Here is a 12,822-nt window from a genome sequence, read left to right as displayed (position 1 = left end):
ATTCATTAAAAAGTGTGGGTCAGGACCTTTGAGGAACTGAAAGAAGCATTTGATAGTTTGCCACTGATCTTGTCTTAAGGGACTCATGAATGGACCACTACCAAAGGGATCCCTTCAAAGGTCCCCTGCCTTTGATCTTGCTTTCATGCCCACTTTCCCCCTCTCCCCACTTTCAGTCCACTCCTTTCGATAACTTCTTGGACCGTTCTGTGCCTTGCCCTGTTCTGGGGGCAGAGGAACCGACTGGAGAAGAGGCAAAAATGAGGAAACTCAAGAGAGGAGCAACTCTCCGCTGGTTCAAAGAGACGCAGGCACAGAAGGTCATGCAGGATGATGGGGCCTTTCCAAGCTGGCTGCATGGGATGATCAGCCGGAGGTGAGTACGCTGGACACAGTGGCCACAGCTTGGGCTGTAGCAGGCAGGCAAAACCTGCTGTGTCCTTTGGAGGACTGCATAGGTTGGATTTGCCAGGATTTGCCTTTCACTTTTAGGTTCTGAGCTTCAAACCCTTAGTGGGAGGCTTGGAGCTCCCCATCACAGCATGCAAACACTGAAACTTCACATGGGTCCAGGGAAAGACTGTGGAAACTCACAGGAAAGAAGTCTGCTGTGGGTTCCTAAATACCAATCCTGTGTAGGGAAAGGTGGCTTGGAAAGTAGTCGAAGAGGAAATACACACATGCATTTACCCTGTTGTGGGCCATCTGCAGAGGCATGATGTGGAATGAAGGTGTACTTTTGGTCTGACTCATGATGCCTGTTCTCATCTCTCTCAGCTTAGGTCACAAGGACCTCAGTTTTCAGCAGGAGAATATAGAATTCAGTGTACATTTATTTTAAAAAAATATTAAGAGGGGCTTTAGCGAGTACTCAATAGCAAGATTCCCCAAAAGTCACCATACAGAGGAAAAGGAAGGGTTTTTGTTGATACATTTGCCCATCTGAGGAGGGTGCAGCATAGGTGGAATTTACATCCCTTTAGGCTGGGAAAGACATCCACAAAGTCCTGCTTTCTTATGGATTTTTTGAGAGACAGTGAACTCTCAAGCTTTTTCAGGAAAACCTTTATTTAAATGCTTGAAAATTTGCTACTGTGTATGCCTCGCACCTCACTCTCTTGGCTGAGCCAAGCACTGCTTTCCAAGCAGTGTGATAATTAGAGAAATGCTGATCATGCCAGTGGTCAGAGAGGAGCAAGACAGTGGGGTCAGCAGGTAGATGTCAGAATTTCTGGCTATAGTCTCCACTGTGTGCATATTAATCTGGTGCCATGTGCTTGCTAACTGCCGGTGTCCTGTCTTTGGTAGGACTGGTGTGTGGGCATTGCTGCCAAGTATGCCTGTTGTTTGAACAGTTTTATCATCTTGTTCCAGTTTGTAACTTTTCTCTGTTAAAGCTGCAAGTCTCCTTCAGTCTTACTATATCACAAGTTCCTGGATTTTGTCAGTTTATTGGCGTGAACATTACTCAGAGACATACAGCACATTAGTTTAGTAAAGGACACTACAGTAGCTGACGACTCGCTGGTAGCTGCATTTTTTTCTTTTTTTTTAAAGATAATTGTCAAGGCCTGCACCTGCATTAATACTTTTGTCCACAGATCTAAGAATGCAGGAGGGGAACCAGTGCCTGAAAGAAAAAACTGGCTAAATATAGGCTAGCCATGAGCACTTCACAATGAAGGACAGCACATCGTTCCCAAAGACACTGAAGATTAGATTTTTTTTAAGTGGTGCTTCCTGTTGCTGGATTTAAGTCTCATGCAGCAGTGCAAGCTCAGCCTCATGTAACAGAGCAGCCAGAGCAATCCCAAATTGCACTGGTGATTAGCAGTTGCCTTTAGCCTGGAGCAAGGCACATGACAAGCACAAAGCAATACTTTGTTGAAAGAAGGGAAAGACCTCCTTCCTGCAGGAAGTTTAGAGAGCCAGAGTGGTGTAATCCAAGTTGGTGTTTTTCCAAGGCACTGGGCTTACCTTGTGCTGAGCACCACTACCCCACAGCATCCTGGCTTCTTCCGTCAGCCCTGGAGTGCAGGAAATGTTGACCTGCTGGAAAGCAGCATTGCAGAGAAGGACCTGGGAATCCTGGTGGACAGCAGGTTGGCCATGAGCCAGCCATGTGCCCTTGTGGCCAAGAAAGCTGATGGTATCCTGGGGTGCATTAGGAAGAGTATGTCAAGGGAGGTTATCCTCCCCCTTCTGCCCTGGTGAGGCTTCAGCTGGAGTTCTGTGTCCAGTTCTGGGCTCCCCAGTTTAAGAAGGACAAGGAATTACTGGAGGGAGTCTAGCAGTGGGCTACAAAGATGCTGAGGGGTCTGGAGCATCTTTCTTATGAGGAAAGACTGAGAGAACCGGGTCTGTTCAGCCTGGAGAAGGCTGAGAGGGGATCTCATTAATGCGTATATATATCGCAAGGGTGGGTGTCAAGAGGATGGACCAGACTCCTTTCAGCGGTGCCCAACAATAGGATGAGGGCAATGGGCACAGACTAAAACATAGGAGGTTTCAGCTGAATATGAAGAGAATCTTCTTTACTTTGAGGGTAACAGAGCCCTGGAACAGGCTGCCCAGAGAGGTTGTGGAGTCTCCTTCTGTGGAGACATTCAAACCCACCTGGACACATTCCTGTGCGATCTGCTCTGGTGAACCTGCTTTAGCAGCTGGGTTGGACTAGACGATCTCTAAAGGTCCCTCCAGGTGCAACCATTCTGTGATTCGGTGAAATGTACATGTGCACAACCTCATCCTCTCAGCGATGCTTTGTAATGTGCTCTGTGCTGGAAGGCAGCTGTTGTTATTGCAATAGTCAGATCGCTGGAGCACATTTGGAGCAGCCCTTCTTGGAGAGTCTTTGCCTGAGAGTGTTGTGTCTCGTCTGCCTGCTAGTGCCTCCCTGCACCACCAAGCCTGAGTCAGGAAAGCTGCAGGTAGGAAGACATGAGGCAGATGCTGGTCTCCCTGTGGACTGGGGGCAATAACATGGTAGCAGATGGGATAGCATGGGAATCCCTGCACAGAGGGAACTGCTCACTGTCCACTGAAAAACTCTTTCCTGCTTCCAGGGAAGCCGAAAACTTGCTGATTGACAAGCCTTTGGGTTGCTTCCTTGTTCGGATCAGCCAGAGTCGACCGGGCTACACTTTGACATACAAGTAGGTAATAAGCCTTGCAGAGAAGGCTGAGGGGAGATCTTATCACCCTACAACTACCTGACAGGAGGTTGTAGCAAGGTGGGTGTTGGTTTCTTTTCCCAAGTAACAAGTGATAGGACAAGAGAAATGGCCTCAAGTTGTACCAGGGAAGGTTTAGGTTGGATATTAGGAAAAATTTCTCCACAGAAACGGTTGTCAGGCATTGAACAGGCTGCCCAGGGAAGTGGTGGAGTCACCATCCCTGGAGGTGTTTAAAAGACGCGTAGATGAGGTTCTTAGGGACATGGTTTAGAGATGGACTTAACAGTGCTAGCTAATGGACTTGTTGATCTTGAAGGTCTTTTCCAACCAAAATTATTCAATGAGAATGAGCTATTCATGGCTGCAGGAATTAACCCCTTCCACAGAGGACTCCAGTGAGGATGATGCTCAGCCTCTCCTGTTGTGGGTGCCTCTAACAGTTCAGAGTAGCAGACAGGAGACTGTGGATCTCTTGCCAAAAACTGAATCTGTTTGTGGGTGAAGTGCTGCGGCTCCAAGGGTGCCTGTCATGCTTAGACTGTGCTATATGGCTGAGTGGGCAAACCAGGTTGGAAGAAGCATTGACTGAAGCAGAGAAGATGAGTCTAAAGGAGGGCCTGAGGAGAAGTAATCAGAGTGCTACAAGGGCATGGTCTTTGTACAGCCTCAGGCAAGTGGTAGGACAGGGTTTTAATGTGGACAACAGGTGTGGGAGACAGTACAGTCTGCTGGGGTTCTTCTGTCACTGACTCTTGGGAAAATGCTGCTCGTCCAGCACCTACTGGCACAGCATGTGACACTCCAGCATAGACCATCTCCTGCATCTTTGTAATACTCCTTATTTTGGCTCCTGATCACATCTGGTCTCCCAAGACAACAAGTGCAGAAAGCAATGACTGGGTCCTGGAGAGACGCTGCGGCCCATGCCATGGCTATTTCTGTCTGTCCATCTCCCCAGGGGCGAAGGCCGCTGCAGACACTACATGATCCAGATGCAGCCCAATGCACGTTATGTCATCCTGGGGGAAGACCGGGCTCACGCCTCGCTCACCGAACTGGTTCGGTACCACCAATCTGTGGGCATCCAGCCCTTCATGGAGATACTGACTGTTCCCTGTGGGCAGGTGAATGTCGAGGATCTGCAGCCAGAAAAGGGGACGGGCCATGGACTGTGCCCTGAGCAGACAGAGCTGCTGCGGCAGCATCTCATTTTTGTGTTCCCGTTGGGGGTGTCCCATTCTGGCCAAACAGCTTGGTCTCTTCTGCGTGCACCAGGAAATGCTACTAGATGGGCACCAGGGAGTCTTGGGGTGGGGGAGAGGCCCTGACAAGTGGATGACATCCCCTTGACCCCCCGCCGAGAATGTCAGCAGTGGGCACAGCTGGGTATTCCTTTTCGTTGTACTGTTTGGGGCGTGTGGAAGGTTTGCAAGCCACTGCTGAATCTGCTTTTCCCTCCCTCAGAAAAGCAGTGAGAGTTCGGATTACGAAGATCTGGAGTGCCTCACATCAGGTCTGCCGGCAGCCAAGGATGAGACCCCTCCAGAGGAGCAGCCCTGCCCCTCCAGACCTCCCATCAGCAGACCTGCTCTGCAGTCGGGAGCAGCCGCTGTTCTCAAACACGTGTGGTTCAGGAGGACCAAGAACAGCCAAAACCAGCAGAGCGGGGACAAGAATAGGGCAAAACCAAGCTCAGGCAAGGAGAGAGGCAGCCAACGAGCCTGCCCTCGCCTCCACTCCTCCATACGCCTGGCGATGCGGGAAATACAGCAGGTGAGCTGGGGCATATCCTCTGCCAAGCCTTGCCATGCACGGCCGCTCTTGCACATGAGGAGCTGCCCTGACCTTTTCCCACAAGTAGCATTCTGTTTTCTAGCTCCTGGGTCACAGGTTCTATCTCGTGGTCTTAGGATCAAGACTGTGTTCACTGGAAGTGGTGGGCTGGGGGAGACCTTGGAAGAAGATCGCTGAGATACCCAAAGAGTAGTCCACAGCAGAAGGGAATGTGATGTGGCCAATGTCCCAGTCACTGCTCCCCTAATGCTGTCTCTCTGCTTCTCACTGCAGTTCTCCCCTCCCTCAAACACTTCTCTACAGATCTGCTGTCAATCTCTCAGCATCGATGATGAAGAGCCCAAGTGACACGGTAAGAGGAGACAGAACGCAGGAGGGCAGACAGCAATTGCAGCTTCCTCAGGAAATGGAGGAGCAAAGGGGCTCTTCCCTTCCTGCTCCACCTGGAGCATCTCTTGGCCACCAACTGCTTAGAAATAGAGAAGGAAAAACAGAGGGCAGTGGTCAGCTTCCATTCCAGGGCTGCAAAGAGACCAGGAAAAATGAGAAAAATTAGGATAGGGTTGGGTTCCCAGCACCTGTGGTGCACAGTGTGCTTGCAGTACAATAACAAGGCTGCTGGAGGGAGCTCACAGTTTGTTAGAGGCCTGGGGCTGGAAGGACAAGTACTATCAGAAAGCATATCTGCACGCTACAATAACCAGCGGCAGTGGCTTAATGTTGTGGAGAGAGGCACATATCAGAAGTGAGTGCTGGGCAGAGAGCCTGGAGGAAAGCAGGGGGTAGCAGAGGCAATGAGCCAAAGGCAAGGCTGAGAACACAGGAAAAGGCAGCAGTCTGGGAGGACTTTAAACAAGGTCTCAGCAGCTGGAAGCACAGCTGGTTACTGAGACTGTAATACACTGGGCGGTTTATAGGAGTATGTGGAGTGGGCCAGGAGGGGCTTTCTGACATGGCTGGCTATGCACCACAGAGTAATTGTCTGAAGTGTCTAGAGGATTCACAGCTCCCCTGTGCAGCCAGTGGGTAAATCCCTGTCCTGTTCAGTTACTGAAGGCAGGGGGAAGCAGTAGTGGTGCTGTTGTACACCTCTGGAAAAACCTGGATTGTGTCAGCTGGGAGTGGAGAAGGATCAGAAGACCATGCTGTTGGCTGCAGACCCACTGCAGGGCTTGTGGCCTTGCACTGGGGCTGCCAAGTTCCCTGCATGGTTTCACTCCCAGGAATTCATGTTGGAGCAAAGCTTTTTAGCTGGGGCCTCTCTTTTCTTCTTAATGGCTGAGAAAATCCTCTCCCTGAAGTGTTTGATTCAATTGCTCCATTCATGTGCCATGGGTATTGATGTGCCCAGGGGATGCTCCTTGTGTCTGAGGTTAGGCAGAAGAAAGACAAAATGTGTGGGATCTGCCCAGATAACTGCAAGTGTGTAGTACTGGGATTGCTAAATGGAGCCATCCTTTTATATCCTCCACTGACTTGTGTTTCTTGATTTTCTTGCAGGTGAAAATGGCTCTGCTCTATCCTCTTCCAGTGCTGCTAGACCTTGCCTAACAGGGTGAACATATCTAGACATACAGCAGCCTTTTTTATTTCTTTTTTTTTTTTTAATTATTGTTATTTTTTATTTTTGTTTTTGCTGCACCCAGCTGGCTCTGTGCCTTTAGACAGGACTGCTGTAGAAATGAACTTTTATCAACACTCAGCTGGTCTCAGTGGCTGAGGCTGCAGTACCTGGACTCGTCTCATCCTGACAGAGGGGAGAGGATGGGAACAGTCCCACTCTGCACAGACCCACAGTGCCTGACAGTCTGCGTGCCAATACTTCAAAGTGCCTGGAGACCCCTGGTCTTGCACTGTTAATAGTCACAAACTGGATATCTCCCAACAACCTGTTCTCTCTCAGATACCTGTACTGATTTCCTACTTGTTTCTCTTCAAGTCCTCTGTCTGTGTTTTGGTCCTGTGTGTCCATTGCTCTGGGTGCCAAGGGAAACCAGGCTTAGGCTTGGGAATTAAGGAATGAAACTGGCATGTCCTTTTTGTTTAGTGCAGAAGCACTTGAACAAGAACTGACACAGGGGGCAAAAGGATCTTTCCACAGAGGGAATTCCCTGCTCTTGCATCAGTGTGCTGGCACACTGCTCCCCAGTCCTTCCTTAGCCAGAATTCAAGTAAGAGAATTATTGGCAAAACCCTCTTGTTCATCCTGGTTGGAATCACTACAAGTCCGGGCTGGACAACATCCTACATTACACTGAGGGTAGAAGGCTTGCAAAATACAGGACCGTGCTCCTTGTTAGGTATTTTCTACCTTTTAAAATAAATCTAATTTCTTCCTTTTAAAATAAATCTATTTTCTTCCTATAAGGAGAAGCTCAGCATTTTGTTTCTGTTGCCTGCCGTCGGTTCGTCCACGGGCTGCAGATGGAGGGGAACAGCTAACACTTCTGAGGGTAGAGATGGGATAGTGTGGAGTGTCTCAGTGGAGAAGCTGAAGGCTCGTAGGCCAGTAATCCTGGTGTACAACTGCCACCTCTCACAGTGTTCTTCTCCCACAACAACCTCATCTCCCCATGTACGTCGTGGTCGGGACCTCCCCTCTGCAGCTTGTGCCAGCTCCCTCGGGCTCAGTGCTCCCCAGCAGACCCCTCTGCTCTGGAGCACAGACAGGCTGCCCACTCCTCTTCACCCCTCCCTGGGAGGCACAAGTGCAGCCGACTCCAGGTTTGCATAGGCTGGTGCTGTGGCCAGGGCAGCTGACTAATGTCATATGGGATGCTTGTGGCAGCGTCTTAGCGCTGCTTTAACCGTGGGGCTGTTTCTGTTCCCTCCCCCTGCTCTCAGCAGCAGTGCTGAGCTGTGCTGGGTCACAAGGCAGCGCTGCTGGGGACCAAACAGGGAAGCGCTGGTTATTCCAGCCTAACATCCTGGATCTCCTCAGCATTGCCTTGCAAGCATTAGCACACCTTTTCTCTTCCTCCTGCTGGGTTTTGGCAGCTGCTTTGAGGCTGTTCAGGACAGAACCAGTCCAGGCAGTCGAGGGCTGCTGTTTGCAGAGTCTTCCTGGCTGAGCCCAGCAGTGTTTTGCTGGGCAGCCTTGGTGTCTGTGCTAACGTTCTCCTTGGCTTTCTTCAGCGCTGTGCAGCTGGAAATCCTGCCTTCTGTGTAGCACACAGAGCCGCTTCATGGCCAAAATATTTCTAAGAACTTGCTAATGTACAGAACCGAGACACTCGGGAGAAATGCATTTCAGTAACGGAGCTGCTCTGTAACTCCTTCCTAGTTCCTGTGCCATGGAGCACAGTGTAAGCCCAGGGCTAAGATCCAGCTGCAAAACACTGTTCACTCCTGTAGCCTGGCAGGCATAATGCTGAACCAAGGAGGGTGGTAAAGAGCTTTTCCCCAGCAGCTGCCTCCAGTACCTCCTGGGTGCTGCTGCTGGCACAGCTTGCAAGTCATGCTGGGGGGGAACAACATCAGGACACTTCTCGGGTGGCTGTGCATGGCATGTCTCCTGGCAAGCTTCCCCAAACCAGAGCAGACTGATAACAGATTTGTTTTGCCCCTGATCTGATGGGTGGGAAATAGAATCACAATGTGGGCAGCCAGGAGCCTGGCACAGACCCGGGCAGCACGCTAGGCTGGCAGGTCAGGTTTCTTCCATGTCTGCTACTTTTGCTTTATCTATCTGTGACATGGCAAGAAGAATGCAAGGGAAGAGAAGGGTGAGAATCTTCTAGGCTGAGGAGGTTATACAGCACTTGGAGTCACTGGCAGGATTTCTGCAAGGCTCTGCAGGAGCATTAGCAAACGTTCAATGCTCTGCCTATATGCAAGGGCTCGCCAAGCTTCTGGAGAGCAGTCTGGCTAATGCTGGGCCATCATGGGGAGAAATGTGTGCTAGCCATGGGAAGAAGCTGGGAGGAGAGCTAGGAATACAATAGGCTGCTAAAATACAAAGTGCAGATGTGACATCTCTAGCGTGGTCTTTGTGTGCTTCCAGCTCATGGCCGAAGTCAGGCACTGGAGCTTCAGCTTGGTGTGAGAGCTTGAGTTATACTACGGATTTCTTTCATCTTCTCCCTGAAGATGGTCTTGCCCATTGGAAATGGGCAGCTGCACAAGCAGCCCTGTATCATTTCCTACAGCAGCAGTTTCCCCTGTGGCACTTGGAAAGTCATATCTTAGAAAAAAACAAAGGGCAAACTGTGTAAGATGAAGTGTGCAGGCTGTTCATGTTATATCATGTTATAGTTCAGCTGGCGTGTGATGAACTGAATGGGATGCACTTGCATAAAAGGCAAATATCAGCCTGTATTAGGTTGTGTGAGCAGGGGCAGCACCCAGAAGAGGGCCTAGCAGACTGCAGATCCCCTGAGCACTGCATTTCATGCCCCTTGGGACTTCAGCTGAGCTCAGAGGGCAAGGCTAGGAAGAGAAGCCCAGGCACAGGGAGCTGGGCAGAGCTGACACCTAGGAAGGGCAGTGAGAAGGATCTACAATCCACAGGAGCAAAACTGAAAGTGCTAGAGGGACCTCTGGGATTGACATCTTGGGAGGAATTTTATTTCATCACCTGTGCCTTCCTAGTCATCCCCCCGACTCGATCCCTGCAACTGGTGCTTCAGTGCATCCTTTAGAGAACTTCCCTAACCTTCCTCCTTGTTTTTGCAGAAGAGTTCTGTGTCCCTTTCTTATCTCCCTCCATGCTTTACGTCTGAATGAACTCAGCTGCAAACTACCTTTTGACTAATCACCTCTAGGCTAAGACCTACTTCAGATCTGACTAAGGCTCTGGCTTGCCATTGGCCCTTGAGGTATCTGGCTGCCAATTCCCCATCAGGCTGGCTAAGTCAGAAATTTTCATTTGTCTTCCATTCTCAACACTTATTGTTCCCCCTTTTCCCAGCTCTGCTTTTTCCTCTCCTCAGTCTTTGGTGTACACTTGAGATTTAGGAACATCATTCTGTTACTCAAGGACCAGTACGGCTCTTAATCTTTTTTCACAAAAGTGACAGCCCTTATGTTGTTTGCTTTCTTCCTGGGCAATGCTATAGTGCATGTTGATGTTTCCTTCTCCAAATGTGTTTTAAAGACCTATTTGGCCCTCAGCCTGGACAAGGCTCTCCATGCTGCCCTTAGCCTCACTCTGGCTTATGTCAGCTGACTGTGGAGTACTGTAACAGCATCTCTGAGATACCACCTTTAATATCTTCTAGTTAACTTTGTTGTCCAGACTAAATACTTGTGTGGTGTGCTCCTGCTTTGCAACAACACGTAGGACAGGCTACTTGACCAGTACTTTGCTTTTCAACTTACTCCTCCTGGTGCATCACAAGAGTATAGAAACTCCTGTGTGGTCTGGATGATCAGGTAGTGAGGTGGACTGTGAACTGGCTGAAGGAAAGAAGCCAGAGAGTTGTGGTCAATGGGGCAGAGTCTGGTTGGAGGCCTGTATCTAGTGGAGTGCCTCAAGGGTCAGTACTGGGACCAGTACTATTCAATATATTCATCAGCAACTGGATGAGGGAATAGAGTGCACTGCCAGCAAGTTTGCTGATGACACCAAACTGGGATGAGTGGCTGACATGCCAGAGGGCTGTGCTGCCATCCAGCGAGACCTGGACAGGCTGGAGAGTTGGGCGGGGAAAAATTTAATGAAATATAACAAGGGCAAGTGTAGAGTCTTGCATCTGGGCAGGAACAACCCCAGGTTCCAGTATAGGTTGGGGAACGACCTGTTAGAGAGTAGTGTAGGGGAAAGGGACCTGGGGGTCCTGGTGGACAGCGGGATGACCATGAGCCAGCACTGTGTCCTTGTGGCCAAGAAGACCAATGGCATCCTGGGGTGTATTAGGAGGGTGGTGGTTAGTAGGTCGAGAGAGGTTCTCCTTCCCCTCTACTCTGCCCTGGTGAGACCTCATCTGGAATATTGTGTCCACTTCTGGGCCCCTCAGTTCCAGAAGGACAGGGAACTGCTGGAGAGAGTCCAGCGCAGGGCCACGAAGATGATGAAGGGAGTGGAGCATCTCCCTTACGAGGAAAGGCTGAGGGTGCTGGGTCTCTTTAGCTTGGAGAAGAGGAGACTGAGGGCCAACCTCATTAATGTAAAGAGTGAGTGTCAGGAGGATGGAGCCAGACTCTTCTCATTGACAAGCAATGATAAGACAAGGGGCAATGGGTGCAAACTAGAACACAGGAGGTTCCACTTAAATTTGAGAAGAAACTTCTCCACAGTGAGGGTGCCAGAACACTGGAATGGCCTGCCCAGGGAGGTTGTGGAGTCTCCTTCTCTGGAGACATTCAAAACCCACCTGGACACCTTCCTGTGTAACCTCATCTGGGTGTTCCTGCTCCGGTGGGGGGATTGGACTGGATGATCTTTTGAGGTCCCTTCCAATCACTAGCATTCTGTGATTCTGTGATTCTGTGTGAGATGTAGGGGTGAAACCAGCACAGGATCCTGGCCCTGAAGGTAGCCAGTGGTGTATGCTTAGGGGAGACTGAAGAGCAGTGTATGTATAAAGCCATGCTTCCTCTGCTATGTGTTTCAAACAATACTCAGTTCAATCTTATTCTGATACAAGTATCCTGTCCAGCAGCCTTTGCTGGGTTGCTCTTCCACAAAAGCATCTGATTGCTTTTGATCAATTCTAGATATTTTGCCTCCATAACAACCCTCAGCAATTAATTCCTCAGATTTATAATGCCTAGTGAAGAAGTACTTAAATTTGTTTGGTTTTTAATCTGCTATGTCATTACTTAATCACATCACAAGTAATTGTTTCCAAAAACACTTTGCTCACTGCACATGATGTTATATACACGTTTCTCTCTCTTGGCTGTCTGTGCTATGCATTTCATAGAATCATAGAATGTCCTGAGTTGGAAGTGACCCACAGGGACAATCGAATCTGACTCGTGTCCCCTGCATATGACAACCCCAAAATTCACACCATGTGTCTGAGGGCATTGTCCAATCATCAATTGATTTTCCTTTTCCCCTTTTCTGCCTCTTCTTAATTCCACTGCGTCTTCTCTGAGAGGAAAGGGAGAAAACACAGAGCTGACCCCCAGACCACTTCCCTGAGTGAGGATAACTGGTCTGAATTGTCTCCTTGTGCAGTTAGATATTCTCATAAATTACTTTACATTGACCAGCAGTGACTTTAATTTGTCATTTTATCATCCAGGCATTCATTGTGAGATCTTTCTTGAACTCTGCAGTGAGTGCTCATTTTCACTACACTGCAGACCTCAGCCTCATCACCAAACACCCATCAGTGCTCACACCCTTTCCTGGACCATTTCTGAATACAGTAAAAACTACAATCTCTAGCACAGATCCTGGTGGGACAGCACTGATATATTCCTTTGTCTTAAACACTGGTCATTTTCCATTCACTATTTTCTGCTTTGTTATTAACCATGGGAAAAACACGTTGTAGAGAAGAGCAATTAAGGATATTTGGGATTTCACTGCAAGTGTTTTAGGCATCTAAGTACATCCATTTATCCAGCCACCTCCATGAAACAGGATTCCTCAGTCAGTTAAGAAGTAAGACATTACTTTCCTCTGCCACAGTGGGGTTGTTTCTTCCTCTTCAGTCCCATTTATCTATATGCCCAGGGGTGCTATTCCTAATTCCCTGTGTGGAACTCAGATTCAGAAGTCATAGGTCCCGAGATTTACCCAAAGCTCTTAAAAAACCAAAAGCCCAACCCTGGCATCTCATTTGCCTCCTGTCATTCCTCTGGTTTCATGCTAAATTAAGCAACATGTTATATATCCTATACCAGCTGAGTGATTTGTGTTTGAGTTCCTCCAGAGCTCTTGGATAAATGCCATCTA

General features: G+C 49.1%; 1 protein-coding gene across 1 annotated transcript; it reads left to right on the top strand.

The window, feature by feature from the left end:
- The first annotated feature begins 310 nt into the window (after nucleotides 1-310).
- On the top strand, nucleotides 311-7,247 carry LOC136002439 (hematopoietic SH2 domain-containing protein-like). Its single transcript, XM_065657452.1, has 6 exons — nucleotides 311-376; nucleotides 3,066-3,155; nucleotides 4,135-4,300; nucleotides 4,641-4,949; nucleotides 5,244-5,322; nucleotides 6,471-7,247. The coding sequence occupies exons 1-5, from the start codon at nucleotides 324-326 to the stop codon at nucleotides 5,316-5,318; spliced, it is 693 nt and encodes a 230-aa protein (XP_065513524.1). The 5' UTR covers nucleotides 311-323; the 3' UTR covers nucleotides 5,319-5,322; nucleotides 6,471-7,247.
- The last annotated feature ends 5,575 nt before the right edge of the window (nucleotides 7,248-12,822 follow it).

Source organism: Caloenas nicobarica, chromosome Z (assembly GCF_036013445.1).
Source record: "Caloenas nicobarica isolate bCalNic1 chromosome Z, bCalNic1.hap1, whole genome shotgun sequence".
Taxonomy (NCBI): domain Eukaryota; kingdom Metazoa; phylum Chordata; class Aves; order Columbiformes; family Columbidae; genus Caloenas; species Caloenas nicobarica.
The sequence above is the reverse complement of the archived record's forward strand: the minus strand, read 5'-3'. Positions and strand labels throughout refer to the sequence as shown.

Bases quoted from the DNA above. Each gene is read 5' to 3' on its own strand.
- LOC136002439 (XM_065657452.1), top strand. From the start codon at position 324: ATGCAGGATGATGGGGCCTTTCCAAGCTGGCTGCATGGGATGATCAGC. The intron at 377-3,065 runs GTGAGTACGCTG...TCCTGCTTCCAG, and splicing joins CATGGGATGATCAGCCGGAG to GGAAGCCGAAAACTTGCTGA. The intron at 3,156-4,134 runs GTAGGTAATAAG...CCATCTCCCCAG, and splicing joins GGCTACACTTTGACATACAA to GGGCGAAGGCCGCTGCAGAC.